The sequence below is a fragment of the Ambystoma mexicanum genome, chromosome 5q (genome assembly GCF_040938575.1).
Source record: "Ambystoma mexicanum isolate Mex_15411 chromosome 5q, UKY_AmexF1_1, whole genome shotgun sequence".
NCBI classification, from domain to species: Eukaryota; Metazoa; Chordata; class Amphibia; order Caudata; family Ambystomatidae; genus Ambystoma; species Ambystoma mexicanum.
The window spans coordinates 993,536,802-993,555,779 of NC_090933.1; the positions used below are offsets into that span (position 1 = coordinate 993,536,802).

The 18,978-nt window shown below is 46.3% G+C and overlaps 1 protein-coding gene across 1 annotated transcript in view; it reads left to right on the forward strand.

Moving 5' to 3' along the window:
* Window positions 1-18,978, forward strand: part of LOC138498338 (fibrocystin-L-like) — an 848,238-nt gene that overhangs the window by 158,690 nt on the left and 670,570 nt on the right. The window contains exons 8-9 of the mRNA XM_069622136.1: window positions 10,504-10,653; window positions 13,511-13,685. Of these exons, the coding sequence (XP_069478237.1) occupies window positions 10,504-10,653; window positions 13,511-13,685 (325 nt within the window). The remainder of the gene's footprint in view (window positions 1-10,503; window positions 10,654-13,510; window positions 13,686-18,978) is intronic.

Here is an 18,978-nt window from a genome sequence, read left to right on the forward strand (position 1 = left end):
TATATTGTTCTGGTCACTGTTAAAAAGTTACAAAGAAATGGCAACATAGTCAAAGACCAGTACTGGAGGACGTGTCAGTTTCCCCATAACAAGTGAGCAAAAGCCCAGGGGAGTTAAGCTGAAGGATGGGCTCCACTAGAAAAAGTCAGGATAGGAAAGCCTAACAAAAACAAAAAGTTAAATCTTTCCTAACATTCGCCAACTCTTCTGAGAGGGCCACCCAATGGACTGTATCATTCTTAGTTCCAATGACATCAAGAGTAGCTGTTGAGAATGCTCATGCCTCCCCAATTACTACCACTTGCGGAGTACCACAGGGATTAATTCCATCACCCACCTTGTTACTTGACCTCCTGGACAGCCTCAGTGTCCAGTGTCCAGTGTCCAAATTACGCTGACGACACCCAGGTGCTTTTGGGTCGCATGAAGAGAGTGCTATCACTGTATGTGGGACACTGTCTATGGCATCTCGGATGCTGACTGCACAGTGGGTGTTCTCACATTGAGTGGTGCACTATATAGCGTTTCTATAGTGCAGACTGGGTGTTTTCAAATTCATGAGCTACATGCAAGATCTGAGGTGTAGGCCTAGGGGAGCAACGTTAGCACAGGGGTGGGCTATATATAGCCCCTATGATGGGTCACCAGCCCCCACCCCAAGGTTTCCCAGGTTAGAATGACAGGAAGATTGTGTGATGCACGTGAGGTAAGAAGGACAAGGAGGGGTTGTGAAAGATAACAGATTCCCGCGTAACATTCAGACAGGGAACTCAGGTTTATCTGCGTCTTTGCGGCTGCTCTGTGATTGTCACACCTCAGCCTCTGCCACAGCCTTACACCTGCAGAAAAGCACTGCACTTCTTCTGCCTACACTAGAGCACTGCACGTCTGCACCCGTGCCACTGATACTGACGGAGCACTGTCTGGTGCATCTGTAAAACACAACCTGCAGCACTAACAAGTGCACTAGAGTATAGCACATGCCTGCAGATCTGCTACCTCTACTAGAGAACTGCACGTGTGCTACTGCTGCAGAGCACTGCCTCTGTAAAATACGACCTGCAGCACTGACAACTATACCAGAGTGCTGCACATGTCGCACCACCACTGGCAACAGCAGCACCAGTAAAGAAACACTTTAGTAACAACCCCAACCACAGCACCACTTGCAGCAGAACACTGCGCCTATACTACCAACTGCAGCACCACCACCTGCCGTAGCAGCAGGACCTGCCACATCACCACGTGTAACGTCACCTGTAACATCAGCCGTGGCACTGTCTACTGCCTGAGCTGAGCACACATGACAGCAGAATGGCCTGTTACACCCCCACCTTCAAAATTACCACCTCTAGTGCCACGACTTGAAGGTCAACAGCACTGGCACCCTAGTAGTTGTCAAAGCAGCTCCTGCTACATCCCTGTAATACATTGCAAACAAAATGCGCTCATAAAAAGCTGCATAATTTATGCCGAGTCTGTGGAGAAGCAGGATAATGAAATAATTGTGAAGAGGCGGTTGGAGCATCGCCTACAAATAATTCAAACCAAAAGGTGAATGGTGTGCATTTTGAAAGCAAATCTCGCAATATTCTGTTGTAAAGAAAGAACACAAATGAGGACAAATATTGAAGTTAATGGGGAAGTGTGGAGTAACCTCACAAAATATTTTCACAGAAAAGGAAGGAAGCATAGCATTTTCAAAAAGAAAACGAATATGTAGGTGGGCCCACAAAGTACCCTGGGGTGGGTGGGCAAGGTGGCACCCAGGAGAGGAGTGGGTGCGCGCCTCATTTGCAGTGGGTGGATAAAAGTCAGCCAGAGGCCTATGTCCTCAGTGCCAGCACAGCAGCATGTCCATAGCGTGCAGTGGAAGGAAAAAGTTGGATCAGCGTGAGGCATCCATCAACCACTCATGGCAAGCTTACATGTTTCTCATTCTCTGCAATTTTCTTAGCTTCGATGGGAGTAGATTCCCCACAGCGGGTGAGGTGCTTTGTGCATTCCCCTGGGTTGCGAATGCCAGACCAGGCTAATGGCACCAGACATGTTTGACTTATTTGTAAATGATGCCCGGACTGGCGCAAGAATTGCAGGTTTTCACACTCTTGTTTTCCCCTACGCATAGTGGCCTATATGTGCCAGAGGTACTGCATGCCGTCCTGGCGCTACATTTCTCTCTTTCCGGTTGCTTACATGGTGACTAGATGGCACTAGCGTGGGAGTGGCATGGAGCGTGTTGTACGTTCCTGCTATGCCATGGTTTATGGGTCTTCTCCCCTTTAAAACCTGGTGAGCCAAGCCTGTTTCCACAGAAGGTGGAGGGAGTAGGGTTTTCATAAGGGGAAGCAGGCTCTGAGTAAGTTCATGTGCCTGAGAAGGGCCACAATGCTCGTGTCAATTCATCTTATTGTAAATGCCCAACCATTAAAATTCCATACTCCGGGTCTTTCTGGCGATTCTTCTCCCTTATGTCCTCCAAGAATAACATTGAGGTCCATTGCCTTCCAGTACACCAGGCACTAAAGGTGATTGTACTGTCAACTGCAAATTGCTAGTAACAACTTTGCCTTCATCTATTGACGGAAATCTTCATTAGTTTGAGCCTTTTCGCAGGTTTCTAAGTCATAAAAGGCCCAAAATGCACAATAAAACATAAGCCAGGAAGTACAAAATGTAAATGTTTTAATTTTCCTTGAAGGTCTATCGTAGTCCCTTCCTCTACTCCCTGTGGTCAAACTGAGACCTTTCAAATATAATCAAGACCTCAGACTGTAAAAAGAGCAGCCAAAGCAATTAAGACACTCCTTTGACCCAAATATTGGCTCCTATGTTTTTTGCCATGGAACCTGGGCAGTATTTTCCTCTTTCCATCCAAAGGGGCACGCATCCCACTCTCCAGAACCCACATCCCAGGTGCATTTGTTGATTCTGCTGGCCTGGCCCCGGCACTTAAAACCACCAACGGCTGCACCACTCCCTCCGCGCCCACCTGCCCGAGGCTCATTTTATGATGATGTAACTAGCACTTTCTAAACCAGGGTGACAACGAAAGAAGTGAGGCAGGAGCAAGTGCTTCGGGAAACGGCTATCTGCACCTTTGCGGGATAGGTGACAGTCAAAATGCATCAGGCACTGTAGGGAATGCTTCAGGAAATGGCGGCTTCTAACTCCCTGAGGCCCTGAGGGAGGCTTTGTGGGCGGAATGGTTAGAGGCAAGAAAAGAGGCTGCGGGAAGGACGCAGCTGCTGCTCAAGGAGAGGCTTCCCATACTCAGGCCATGATTGATTACAAAGCTCTCTCTGCGTCTTGAGGGAACATGAGTATGCCAAGCTAGCCTAGCAGAAAGCCTCGAGATGTAATTCTGGGCTCGCCTCCGGACACCACAACAGTGCATAAATAAGGCAAAAATGTCTTGTTAGTACTTACCCTCCAGTGTCGGGCATGGTGGGGCGCTGCCGGCAACACACAGCTCTGAGCCTCCGGGTTCAGGACTTCCCCTCAGGGCCAGAGGACAGATATGCAGAGAAGGGTATGGGGTCAGCCGTCAGCGTGGCGAGTTAGGTGAGGGCACGCGGCCTGGGTAGGAAAAAGCTTGATAGGGCGAGGCCTCAGAAGAGCAGCACTTGGGGCCTTGTGATCGTGCAGAGCTTGACTGTGCATGCAAGAAGGAAAGAGCCTTGAAGAAAACACGCCCACAAATTCACATCAACCAAATACCATTGGCTCACAGAAGCTGCTGCATGCATGGCAACAGACGTTAACCAATTGGTTGATGTGTTGTGGGGCAGAGGCAGAAAAAATTGTGATTGATGGGGCTCCTGTTGTCCTGGCCCCAACAATCACAATTATTTTTTTCCTGTCATCAAAAAAATGTGTTCCGTTGAAGCCAGACACACTGGCACTAGAGTGACCATGTGGTCCACGGCATGGTGTACAAATCTGTAAATGAAATGCTGGGGTGGGGGTACTGGCAAAGCAGGAGCAGCAGAATCAATTCTGAATTGCTCAATTAAGCCTTTAACGTTGAAATCACTGGAGCGGAGGAGCTCAGCCACGTGCAGCCTCCTGCTGCAGGCACGTGTATGGTGTAACATGTGTTGTGTCCACACACACTCACTGTCAGCACATTGTGCCCAGCCCAACCCAACCAACCAACAAATTAACATGTGGCCCGGCCCTCCATGGGGGCCCCCTCCAGCCTGGGGGCCCGAGGCACGTGCCCCATTTGCCCTCCCATAGAGACGTCTCTGGGAACAACCAGTAACTACCGAAGGTGTGTGCCTGTAGGCTGACAGCGCTTCAGACAAAACCTCGGTCCAGCACAAACCATTTTCCACCGCTAACTGTACAGCACCCTTGATGAAATGGTTCATTCTTTCCACTAAACCATTTGTGGATGTATTATAAAGACCAGCCTTGTGATGCCTTATTCCAAACTCCCTCATAAAATCTTGCATGCAACCCACTACAAATTGCACTCTGTAATCCGTTGCAATGCTGGCCAGTTCTCCTTCCCAGTCAAAATCTTTGCTAAGAAATGACACGATCTTTCCTGCAGTGACCGTTTTCAATGCCATGGCCTCCACCCAGCGTGAGGTATAATAGACTAACACAACGATGAATCTTAACCCTCTGCCCAAAACATACATGGGACCCATAATGTAGACCGCTCCCTTAGACCATACATCCTCAGGAACCTCCACTGGATACACAGGCTGTGCTCTAAGAACCTTACTTTTGTCACTCATGGCACATGCAGTGTAATCCCTTACAACCATTTCCACCACCTCATCTATCCCTGGCCACCAGTACGAATCCCTTAATATTCTCTTCATCAATGACCTCCCCAAATTTCCTTCATGTGCCAAATTAACTGACCTGGACTTCAAACTGCATGGGGGAACTAACCTCTCTCCTCTCGCAACATCCCATCGGCCTTTCCGATAACTCGTGCCATACATGCTCATTGCCCTTTCATAGCACCTTGTCACCAAACTCTGATACTCAGCCCTCTCTGATCTTTGTTAATACCGGATCAACAGCACACTCCCTGTCCCACTCATCTTTCTCTACTGCACGAAACACACTGCCCACTTGTGCACTTTCTTCCCAAACCTACTGGGAATCCTTACTCACCGGCTGAACTAGGCAATCGCGATAAATAATCTGCCACTGCATTTTTCGCCCCTGGAATATACTTGACTCTGAAATTGAACTCCTGTAAGTCACCCATCCATCTGGCAATCCTAGGAGAAACTGAAGGCGTCCCCTTTGTCGTCAACACATATATGAGTGGCTTATGGTCCGTGTGGATAACATGAGAAATACCCCAAAGGAACGTTCTAAAATGCTTTGACACCCACACGGCAGCCAAAGTTTCCCTTTCTATGACGGCACACCCCTTCTCAGTGTCCCTCAGCACTCTAGAAGCAAATGCTATGGGTCAGCATATCCCGTTCTCCCACTGTTCCAGCACGCCACCCAAACCCATGTCGCTAGCATCAATGGTTAACACAGTCTTATTACTGGGACTGAATGAACCCCAGGGACGGGGCATGAGCCACATCACTTTTTAAATCCACAAACTCTTTTTGGCAACTCTCAGTCCACTCAAATCAGGCACTTTTCTTTAACAACACCCTCATGTTCACTGTTTTTTTCTGCATACAATGGAATTAACCTTACGTAATATTCAGTCATTCCTAGAAATGATCTAAGCTGCTCCTTGTTCACAAGAGAAGGTGCCTCTCTCATCACCCTCACCAACCCTTCCTTGGGACGTATTCCCTTCTCATACAGCATGTGGCCCAGGTTTGTTACACTTAGTACGGCCACATGGCAGTTCTACCACTTCACTGTTAATCCACTTTTCTTCAGCACTTGCATCATCTCAATTACCCGGCTGTCATGTTCCTTGCGATCTTTTCCCCACACCAATATATCATCTTAGAAATATAACACCAGGCACACCACCAAATAAGGGTCGCATGTGCCTTTGAAGCACGGCAGATGCTGATGCTAACCCAAAAAGCATACGACAAAAATGATATCCCCCAAAAGGCGTGATGAACGACGTCAGGGCAGTTGACTCTTTGTGTAGATCTATCTGGTGGTAAACAGAAGATAGATCAAATGAGGAGAAACATGTCGCTCTTCCTACAGATACCAAAAGCTTGTTGATATTGGGAAGGGGATGGCAGTCAACCCATATATTTGCATTGAGTTCCCTTAAATCCACACACATTCTTAGACTTCCGGCTGCCTTGCATGCCAACACCACTGGTGACAACCACTTAGAACACTCAATCTCTTCTTTTATACCTGCTTCTATAAGCTTTGTGAGCTTACTTTTTAATCCATCCCGGGCCACCATATGTACTCTCCTCACCTTGTGAACTTTGGGCATAGCACCTCTCTTTAGGATGATTTTGTGTGAAAAGCCGTTAAGCCTACCCAGTTTTTCTGAAAATATAGTAGGGAAAGCTTCTTTGAGACTCTCAGCCATTATGATCCCCTGGGTTAGTGTTCCTTCCCCGCGCTCTACACATAACACAGGAATTGGTTTCCCAGGGCTTATCTCTATCGCTAAAGCTGCTTGTTCGTCCCAACCAAGAACTGTGTGCCTCTTGTGGGCAACATAGAGCTTAACCTCTACAGTGTGCCCCTTGAAATCAGTCCTGGCCCACTCGTCCCCCTGCACCTTTATGGGTATGCAACCATAGGCGTATGTATTTATGTCAGAAGTAATCAGGGAGGACACATACCTACCAAAGCTCTTGACGTATAGTTCTAGAGACATCATGATGTACGGGGACTCTGAGTCTACAAGTATTTGCAGCTGGACGCCATTTACCATTAGAATGGCCCACTGTCCTTTCTCCTGTGCATCGCCCACACTAAAATAACACCCCTTTGCGCAATTTATCACACACTCTGTTGTGTACTCCATCGCTGACATATCCAACCACACCGTCATAATTCCCTTCGGGATCTAACATCCTCACTGTCTGTCTGTTCTCAGCCAGTGTCCTGCTCATGCAAGCAAAATTCCCCCTTTCTTTGCACCTCCTGCACTCCACATTCCATGCTGGGCAGTCCTTAGTTCCCGTAGCGTGCCCCTTCCAACCACATCCCCTGCATGCTTCTTCCATAGTGAACATTCCCTTGTTCTCTCTGGAGGACAAGTTTTCTCCTCTGTTGGGTCTCCCCTTCTCTTCACCAGCACCCTTCTTGGCCACCACTGAGTACACCACAGTACTTTGGTTCCTTTCAGTCACTTCCTGCACGTTTACTCAGGACTCTTCAATAGCCCTTGCTACCTCGATCACCTTCTCAAGTGGCAGATCCTTCTCAATCAACAGCCTCTCCCGCACCTCGGCATTACTAGTCTTCATCATCACTGGGTCTCTTATGTACTCTTCCAAAACGCCCTTGAATTTGCAGGTGGAGATGTGTGCATGCAAGGCTATTACGTACGTCTATGCCTTCCCCACCATGCTCTTCAAGTTTCTTGAGTGCAGTCTCATAAAAACTCACCACACCTTCTCCTTCGCTGGCACCCAGAACATGCACATCATCTCCAGGCAGGTGTCTAAACATGCGTAGTGCCTCTGTTCCCAAACAGTTCAATAGTGCCGCCTCTTTTTCGTTGTCATCATACCTGGCTCCTCCTGACGCTCTAAGGTACACCTTGAAAGTGTCCATCCAGAAGTCCCATGCTATGGGAGGTTCTCCCGGGTTGGGTAAGAACGCAGGCGGGGGACGGACGTGGCTCTGCTGCGTTCTTGGATGTGGAGATGCTGATAAGTCTATTGCTGGGATGGTCTGCGCTGTTGGGTGCTGAGCTGTTGGGCGCTACTTGCTTGTACACCTAAACACACACTGTTCGGTGTGGCTTCACTTTGTAATTTGCTAAAATGCATTGTTGCTGTGGCCTCACTCTGCACACCCTGAAATGTATTATTGGATGCCACCCTGTTTGGAATTCCTAAAATCCATTACATTGTGAATTGCTGAAATGTATGCTGTGCCGCATGCCCCTGTTTGCAATTCTTAAATCTGTTCCCTTCACCCTGGGAGCAATGTTCTTCCGTTCAAGGACAGTATGTGGGGGAGGGTCCCGAAACTCCCCAGTCCTTTGTCTCTAGGAGTGCCTAACCGAAACTAGTCCTGATTGGCCGACTGGACAGCCACCCTGCTGTGTGATTGACAGCCTAGGCTGTGCATGAATGGGAAAACATGCTTAACTTAAAAGGCGAGCATCTTGGGACTACAGGCAGAGTCGACCATTCTCTCGCCAGACGCTGGAGACGCTTTGGGACCCCAGAAGCTGAATTGTGATTCTGTTGGTTGCATAGGCAACAGCCGTGTGCGCGCTCACTCCCACACAAGGCCTTCCTCTAGCACCGGATGTGTATGGGGTGTGCCGGGCTACTATTCAGGGCGTGCGGCACCCAGTGCTCTGTTACGCTGCTCCCCCTTCGTCTCACTTATTAGTTGCAGGGGCTGGGCCTGGGAGGGGGTTACCGCCACGCTCACCCAGCTCGTTCTTTGACGGGGACCCCTTATCAGATTCTTTCCCCACCTTGCCTCCACCAATCAGCAGAGCACCGGCACACTGGCAGTCTCCCCATGCTGCTGAAGGAAACTCGTAGAATGGCTGCAGGACCCGGATGGTGAGGTGGTGCTGCACACGTGGTTTCCTTCTGCTGGGGTTTGTCGCTGTTGTCGTCCAGTTCCTCCTCACCACTGAAATAACTCAGGTAAGCATAATGGAGGGGTTAACTGGGGTTTAGTGTACGACAAACCCCAAAGCCCTGCAGCTCTAACCCCCAGCCAACAACTGTAAGAAATGTGGAACCTTGAACCTAGATAAACAGTCCAAGGTTCCATTACAACACTCTTGCTATAGTTCTAGGTGATTTAGTCGAGATTATTTTCTCGAAGTACATTTTTTTAATGGGTGATTCTGCCGCAAATTTATGCGGGAGTGGGGGGCTGCGCAGACCCCTCCTCCTTAATCTCCTTCACTCAATATTAACTGAAACCCACTCCCACATATATTTGCCACACAATCAGGGAAACAAGCAAAAAATGCTGCTGCAAAATCTCCCATTCCGACTTGCCATGCACTGTCGTAGTGATATTAAGTAACCATTGATAGTAGGTGCAAAATGGTGCGCGTACCTAGAGATCTAATAGAAGTGCTTGGAAAATGCCTACTACCTATGCGCAAGCCTAAACTGTTGGTTTAGCCAATGCTTGTTTTTAACAGGACTTCACTGATGGGCACGTATAGTGCTCATAAATCGAATGGCTGAAAACAGGGTCGAAATCATCCCTGGGGAGTCGGGGCCGGTTTCTGGCCATGCCTGGGCCAGTTTGTAAACTCAAATGACTTCTGGTGATGTCATCAGAGGTCAAGGGCCGTGAGGCGGACGGTGGGCCACTTTTTTGAGGCGAGGGGTGGGCCACTTTTCTTTGGGTGACCATGCCTATTTCTTGTCCCAGTCCGACCCTGCTGAAGACATTTTTATTACACCATCAGTGCGTTTACATCTACAATTAAATCACTTTTTCTTAAAAGACTGCTTTAAAAAAACACTGGTAGGCATTTCGAGGGCACAGTTTGATGGCAAGGTTTGATTAAAGCTTGCTCAAAGAGATCCCACGAGGAGGTGTTTTGCGTGGAAGGGGCAGGAACTGGGTGGGAATGGCCATATGGATTAGCAGGGCCAGTCCATGGGTGGGCATATAACCAAACACCAGCTACATGCTTTGGGCCTGTCCTCATATGCATTTCTCCCTATCCGCACTCTTATGCAATAGTTTCAGCTTGTATGTGGCGCTAAAGTAACACCACCTAAGAGGCCAAACTAAAAATGGAATGATGGACTTTTCCTGTACATTTAATTCCTGCCAAAGACACATGCAGATCTCTCACGCTCCCCTATTCCATATGTGAGAAAGGCATTCAGTGATGCTTTTTCCTTGTAATTCTGATTTTTGTAGTTCTAAATTTAAAATGGAAAAGATAAAACTACAAGTCCCAGAATTCCAAGGGAAAACCCAGCCTGGATGGCTTTCTCACGCATGAAATTGGGAAACTTGCCAGCTCTGCACATAGACTTGGTTTCTCATGACTTCCAAATTAGTTAATTATACCAAGTGCCCCTAGAATCGTGCAGCCGATGTTGTACATGAATATGTAATTATTCAAATACATCAACCAATTCAATGGCTTTCATTCGTTGAATGCTTGTTTTAGACGACACTGCGAGCTTGAGGCGACAAAGGGACATGCAGGTAATATTCACGTTTTCCAAGTACTCCTTTTAAAGTAAGTTATTGTGTTGCTGGCCCTTACTCTTCATTTCCTAGAAACTAAAAATGTATTTTAACAGATTTCCATTGCTGTCTCTTCTCAGACACGTCATGTGCCGTGCAATATAGTTCAAGCATATTGCTATTTCTTCTGAATTATCTTATTTCCCTTTGCAGGAAGCTTTGGTGGAGGGCTGGTCCTGACTGTGTCCGGTTCCGGGTTTGACGCGCTCACCTCCAGTGTGTTTGTATGTGATGTGCCATGCACTGTGGACATACTCAGCTCAACTTCGAGCCTCTTGTTTTGTGAAGTGCCCCCTGGTAATGGTGAGTAGATGAAAAGGGAATGGTTTTCACTTGGCTCTGGGATATATTTTATTTTAGGGATATTCATAGTTTACGATTGTTTTAATCATGTACCAAGTAAAAGCGGTTTACATTGTGGTAATGGAAGAACATATTGTAATGGCGTTTACATAATTCCATTTTCATTGGAAGCAGACGATGCCTGCTCCACGGCTCTATTATATACTGCTGTGCTTTGGTGTGGTATTGGGTATTTGTATGTTGCCTAACTGCCATTGTTATGGCCTCGAAGCGCTGTAGGTGGACATGTGCGGGAGATCATAGGAAGATTGCCATTGGGTGCTGTCTGTATTTGCCAGCAGTTTGCCATGTAATCTACCAATGTAAACTGAAATAAATACCAGTAGCATGCCTCCATAGCACTCCATGCTTTATGCATGCTTAGGCAATGAACTTTGCAATCGCAAGGACACACGGCATAGAATGGTTACATCGCAGTACTTTGCCCAGCCAACACCACCCTAACCACCTCCAAGTGCTTGAAGAATTTGATAGCTGTAGCACAAACCAGTCTAAACGAAAAATCTGGGTGAAACTTTACCATTTCACTGGTCAAGTTGATGGAGCCCCTAGGGGACCCTCGCATATGGAAACAAGGAACAATCACCACACACAAACTGATATGCCAGACACAAGGTTCAATTCCCAAAATCTAGGGTTTATTGCAAAGCAAATAGTCTCAGTTGGCCAACAGTTGCAATATGCGGAAAATTAGTCAAAATGGCGAATTCTATTCCATCAAAATGGACGCTCTCTGATCATGCTTATGAGTCTGTACTAATAATACCGAACATATGACGCGGTTGGTTTTCAGCCAACAGAATACATTGCCTATGTTATGGGAGGGTATTTTCTGGACTCACAAAGTCAACACAACTGGTGAACAGTTATAAATGTCTTCTACTGGGCACAGTTTCTGGCATATGGCACTATTGGACTGCTGGAGAGACAAATCCTGTTGCATCTTGAAGTAATTACTTAATGCCACTATGTTAGGTAGGAATTGGTGCAGTTACACTGTGGAAGACTTCACAGGACATACCTGCTTTGTAGTAGGTAACCCACCTTTTGGTATAGGTCTGTACTACATAAGTTGGTAGTGTTACTGAGCAGCCAGGCCTATCTCAAGAGGTGTATTACCTAATACCAAGCAGATAAGTCTAGTGTAGTCTCACACAGTGTGATTGCACCAATTCTTACCTAACACTGGTGGCAGTTGTGGGATCTCTTCGATTCAGCTGCACTTTGCTGTTTCAGCACTTCGCAAACAGCACTGATGCAGAACAGTTGACACCGGTTGGACTTTTCTTACTCCCTTGATGTGCAACTCTGGTGAGGGGACTCTGGATCGGGGACTCTGGATCAGGAATTCCTGCATCTGGAGGGTCCTTAGGAGCTTTTGATGGACACTCGACCCCTGGCATTGGGCTTCTGCAGCAATGGAGAGGCACCGCAAGTCAGCGATTGCACAAAAGTGGAGTTCGTCTTGGGGTTGGTTGGTCCCATTTACCCAAGAGGAGAAGTTGTTCCGTCCGGAGCTTCTTTGTTGAGGTGAAAATGGAGGTCAGCACAGCAGCAGGGCTTCACCGGGCAATTCAAGGTCCAGGAGGTTGCAGCAGGCTTCTCTTCATGGTGTCTTCGTCAGATGTTTCTTCCATTGGTCGACTCTGTCTGTAGTCCCAAGAACCTCGCCTTTTAAGTTAAGCAAGTTTTCCCATTCATGCACAGCCTAGGCTGTCAATCACACATCAGGGTGGCTGTCCTTCTAGGACAGCCAGCCGGCCAATCAGGACTAGTTTCGGTTAGGCACTCCTAGAGACAAATGACAGGGGAGTTTCGGGACCCTCCCCCACATCCTGTCCTTCCAGACACACTGGAGCCAGGGGAAGGCTTCAGGGCTGAAGCCCACCAAAGGCAAGACAAACCAAGGGCTCAAACCCACTTCAACGCACAGAGTAAAAGCCAAGAAAAACCTCACAAACAGAAAATGGCAAAAAAAGAAGACAAGGGCTATTTTGACAAAATCGCACCCATGGGTGCTGTACTGCAGCTGAGGGTTCAGCATGCTGTAAAAAATCACAATGGTAGGAAAAATGTAAACCACTGCCACCAGCCATTTAAAGTAGTGAGGGTAACATAAAAATATTACATGAGAGAGTAGGATAAGGTGCTCCTATGTAGCCCCCATCACTTCACATACGATGGTGTGTGTCTGACCTACAAAGAGAAAAGGTAAGTAAAGTCAATTTCACTTTACTATTCTTGGGAACTGTAGCTCACCCAAGAAAAGGTATTTAAACCTTAGGAGTAATCCAAAGGACTTCTCAGTGACATTGCACTGAAGGTGCTGTGTGCCACTATACAAAAAGCAGATGCCTATGGAGTGTGTCATACTCCAAAAACAGTGAAAACACACAATCTAAATCATGGACAAATACATGAGAGAGTGAGAAAAAGGTCTCACTCACTCCAGGGTTAAACCTAAAAAGTACTAAGTCCTGCAAAAGAGCTATGGACCTCTAAGGTTGAAGGGAATTAGCACAGAAATGAACATTCTCCCTAACACTCTACTTGCTCTTACTTGCTACTAATAGTTTGTAATGGTTTCTATTGATTTATACGATTGCACGCTGATAATTGGCAGCTCGATCCAACTGTACATCTGCTAGAAATTAACAAGTTTACTTAAATATTATACTCATAAATTGGTAAATAGTTTTATGCCAGCATAAGAACCTTGCATATTTTAGTGAGTTGTTCATATCTTTACATTCATGAATCACTTCTAATCATAACGTTCCCAATTATATGTTTAAAGGAAATGGTACGCTGCAAAACTGTGACGTTCGTGTGGATAACCCCCAGTTTTCAGTCCAGTTGGCAGACGCCTTTAACTACAGTTCAGCTTTGACACCATTAGTGACTTCCATTTATCCGAAACGAGGAGGGACAGCGGGGGGAACCAGGCTTACCATAACCGGATCAGGATTCAGGTAATATGCTTCTTCTGTTATTCAAATGTCTGCTTTGGACCTATAGTCCATTTGCGCCCATCTTGGTGTGAACAACCAACCAGACTGATCATATCGCAGGCAAATCCTATTAGTATGGGACCTGTCTTCAAATCTCTAAGGGTAGGAGTGCACAGTTGCAGGTTGTTTTGCCTTGTAAGGTCTCCTCCCGACTTTTGCGACTAATCAACTGCCATCTAACTTTCACAACACACTCAAAACCCTTTCACTACACACAAACAAACCCATCCACAGAAGGCCGCCACAGACCTAGCCGTGAGAACATCAACACTAACTGATCCACGACTAAGCTCCCAGCTCCCTCTTTAGCCCTGTTGCACCCGCCAACATCAGTGGCTAACCAGACTCAAAGCGCTGTAGTCTATCAAATCTTGGGCTTTTACTTAGGTATAACATACTCGCAAGTTTCTTTCCACCAAACACATAAATTGGTATCAGAACCAGGTACCAACTTCCGGCAAGCACCATCAACACCACAGGTTTTGCATCTGCATTTCCTGCTGTCCTAATTATCCCCACTCCCTTCCCTTACATATCCAAGCACAGCAAGGCCACCAATAGTGACAGGCGAGCTCTATACAAGACCACTTACTTTATATTACACTATAAGCCTACATTCAAAGCAAGGTGTTATCTCCTTCCCGCCACCCCACTTGCACGACTCCTTCAAAAAATTAAGTCAAAACACCAACTTTGATGCACTGGTTCCACTGCCAAACCACCTTTGTTCCCACTCCCACTCCTTGTTCCTCAGTGATGCCATGGAAAGGAAAGAAGGGCTCCGCCTGCAGCCTTTTTATTTTCCCATGGCGGACATCTTGTTGAATTTAGTTAATGATGGCAAAAAAGTGTCACAAGCTCCTTACGGTCAGTATTTTCTCTTGAATAAATTGGCTCTTAGCACCCTGGGTGCTACCCAGGGTGCTAATAGTGATAAACCTCAAAGTGGCAAGCCCTATATAATTACTTTCGCTTAACTTCATCTCTGACCTTGGCACAGCTGTACAGCCCACCACCTTGTGTTATATTGTCATAATAAAGTGAAAAACTCAGAGAAAGCATAATATGTGTGACTCCTTGGTACAGACCCCACACCTTGTGTAGTGGGCTTTGGCTACACTGAGAGATGTAAAATATGGATGCTGTGTTTCATGCACAGTGTTTTGCACTGCTGTACCAATTGAAAACCTTACTTTCTGGTGCATAAAGCACTGAGCGGGAGCAATTTATACTCATGTCGTGCCCCATATAACCCACAGACCATGTTGGTGCCCGCGTGGACCTGCTAGGCAAAAGCCTACATGGCAATTTCTCTAAATCTTAGAGGCCTTTGCTAAGAGTAGGGCTGCATTGAATTTGGAATCAGCTACCAGTCAACGCAAATGGACAGCACCATGAGGTGTTCAATGTATGCTCAATTGAGAACGGCTGACATTCAGTTACCTAATTCAGATGCATACGGGTAACCTCAAATTTGCATTCTGCATTGTGCAGTAACCATTGCGATGTTCTTTGTTGCCCCCCATTCCGTAGGACAGCATGTTTTTACTCTTATGAAAGACTAGACGAATACCAACAACCTGAACACTTATGCTTACATATTAGACCAAACACACAGTTTCAAGAAATGCATATGGACCAAACCACCATGTGACTGTGGAGTGCATGCTGCAATTGAAAGAAGACACTTTGATTGCTTGGTTCCCCTTATTTCCCATGACCGGCTTGCCTCAGAACTCAAGTGGAGTCTCTATCAAATGGCATGCACCCTACGAGCTAATCTTGTATTTTGAGACAATCAACAATATGATTAGGAACCTATGCCTCTCTGTAACCAAAAGAAAGACGTTTCACACTGAGACTTTCTGCAGAAGCACTAGGGGAGGGACATAGGCCCAGGCAGTCTGGCCAGTACTCAGAACTCCTGGCGGTTTCATCCGTCTGGGAGCTAAGCACCAGGACCACTGTTTTCTTGCTATTTTATCTTCAGATGTGTGAACCCACTTCCTGTCAGGTGTCAGCAGTATGCAAATATGACACACAACTGTTGATATCTTATCTATATTCTGCTATGGGCCAAAATAGCACATGTTTGGAACGGACAGTTTAACAGGCATCTACCAACCCAACAGCAAGTCTGCCATCAGGATCATAGCTTCCATCATGTTTTATGCATGTTCACCTTCCTGTGATATCATGTATTTGTGTCAATACGTCTCATTGTTTCTTTCATAATGAAGCCGCCTCCTAGGCTACAGGCTATGATGCACAAAACCACACATCATAAAGTTTGTATTTTGTAATATGTATAAGCTCATACACTTATAAAGTTCACTGTATCCAAACTTCACATTTAACTGTCAAGTCACAGAAGACAATTCTATTGATGGTTTTTCTGGGCTCTTGGCTAGTGTTTCATACCCCTTCCATCGCTGTCTAGGAAATCATCTAGCTTGCAACGTGGTACATTGTCAGCAAAAACACTCACGGGCACACTGCGCTTTCACAGCTTCCTGTATGACGTTAACCAAAATGACATCCCCCAGTTTTCCCAGTCTCCCTGGCAGCCATGACACTTTGGCTAAATCCACTTTATTGTCACTGCTTCTATGATATGTAAACTACTACACGTGCAATAAGCATGGGGTAAAATGTACTGTACCCTGCACATAAACGTCCAGAAGCAACGAATTTGCCCGTTTTTTTTTAACTAATTGTACATATTCCATCTATTGTGGCATACAGAATAAGGAACAGGTGCACATATGCTGTAGACTTGTGGTAAATAAAGCATGTGGATTTTAAGGGGCTCGCAATCAGACAATGCATTCGAGTAAACTGCATCAGGTCAGATCGAGTGCAATCCATCAATTTGCACTGGGTAGGGATTACAGATACAGCCAGCGCATGCTTGGCAGATGGCGTATGTGAACATGACATTGGAAATAACAGAATATGTGCTCCATCTATGCACCCTCATCCCGCAACATAAACATTTACTGCATTGATGCAGTAATTCCCCATTTCATCTCCTGGTCTGAATGTCCCAGGAAGGCACAAGTGGGGTGGATTAATGTTGTGCTTTTTCGTGAGCATTCCCCACCCTCTAAGGCAGTGGCCTGCAACCTTTGGTTCTCCTGATGTTTTTTTTTTTCAATGTTGAATCTTTATTAATTTGTACGGGTGATAAGACACAGGCAATACACAAATAATACATTAAGACACTATCAGCAATAACGTATCATTAATCTCCACCTCTTTCCCTCAAATTCACCCACCCCCCACTATATGCCAACACACAGCCCCACCTAGGTATAATATTCTACACACACATTTGTTCGCTGCATTGTCTCTAAAATGAACTACAAAACAATATTAGTTATTTTGAAATCTTCCCGTATTTAATAAAAAAGAAGCCACCACTCCTCTATGTTGCACCTGGATTCATCAAGCAAATATGTGAGATATGCCATGGAGTATATATCCCTCACCCTCTGAAGCCACTGTTTCTTCGAGGGGACTGCAGCCCTTTTCCATTGCTGTGCAACACCACTCCTCACAGCTATTAACAGGGTATGAGACATATGTTTCCAATGTACCTTCCCTCACCCATAGCATAACCTTTTTCAGAACTCCTGTATCTTCCCACACTCCCACCACATGTGGCAGAAATCCATCGATTTGTAATAACACTTCCAGCAATTTGGATTCACTCCAGGTTACATCTTGGCCAGTTTATTAGAGGCGAGATACCCCCATGTTGAGTTGCCTGCCATCTATATTGCATGTAGACAGTGCCCTGGAAAAACCTCACTAGACATTTTTTTAACCATGGTGAATCCAAAACCTCCCCAGTCAAGTATTTCTCCATCCTGCAGTAGCCTTTGCAGACCCAGGCGGTTCAGCCAAGAGTAACTCTCTATAGATAGCAGACACCAGACCCTTTGTTTCCCCCCTTCCCAGAAGGATTTCTTCAAAGGCCGTCCATTCCCTACGAAGGTTGTCTCCCCACCTCCGGTCCAGGAGTGCCCACTTCAATTGTATTTAACGAAATACCGAAAGATCACCAATCTGAAGGTATTCCCCCAAAAGCTCAATGGAAAGAAACTGTCCCCCATCCCACATATGTCCTGTTTTCCCCAGCCGGCCTTCAACTAACCACCTTTGCAAACCCAGCGGCAAATTGATCAAGTCTCGCAGTGGTGTGGCCCATATGCAACTAAGCAGAAAGGGCCATGATTTGAACCATTGAGTATGTTCCCCCCCCTTCCATACATTTCACAGTACCGAAAATACCAGACGTTCCAGGACTCTCTCAGGAATTCTATTCTGAGGGACCCACAATCACTCTTCCAGGGAAACCAGGGCCTAAACAGCATTTCCCAGACCCACCCATAGCTTAGATCTGAGCCAGATGAGATGATCCACCAGAATACGAAGCTGTGCCACCCTGTAATAGCATGACAAATCGGGGAGTCCCACAAAGCCCCTTTCTCTTGGAAGGATGAGGGTATCGTACACGATTTACGCGATTCAAAACTGTGCAGTACTGGCATGGAAAACATCATGATGGCCAGAACTCCCCAGAGAGTGCACAGGGAAAACATGAAGAAAAGGCTGCCACCCATTTTTGCCTATGTTGTGAGCACAGGAGGGCACTGCCTAAAACCACCATTGGGCTACACACACAGTAGCCTGAAACTATTGGGAATGGCAATGCTGATTGCCAAAAAAGCAACTCAGAACTGTGGGGAATTCATTTTCTTAATCCCAGAAATGGTTGCAATACCGGTACTCACCACTATCAGTAAACCAGCGTTTTAAAACCACCAGACTTTTGGGTAAAACTGAACAGAGGAACCCAAACCAGACCAAGGAAAGACTTGCGAAGAGGTGGATACAATGTAAAACTATATTCTGAAAGGACTTGAAGAAAGTAATTATTTAATGTATATGTAAAAAGTGTAAGTTTGATTTAAACTGGGAACTAAAGTGACATTTAGCTGAATTCTGCCTAACAACTACCCCCGACAGGAGAAACTTGCTCAGCCACTCTTCCCAGGCCTAGCTGCATCCTGCTTCCCCACAAAAAAGGAGGTGACACCTCTCTGATTGAATTACCTGGGGACTGCAGGAAACTGAACAATGGACTCAGGCAAATGTTATATTGGGGGGGCCGTAAAGTGGCTTCCTCTTGGGAGAAGTGGGAGGAGAAGTGCCTGTGAGAGGCAGCTGAGCTTGGGGGAAGTGGATA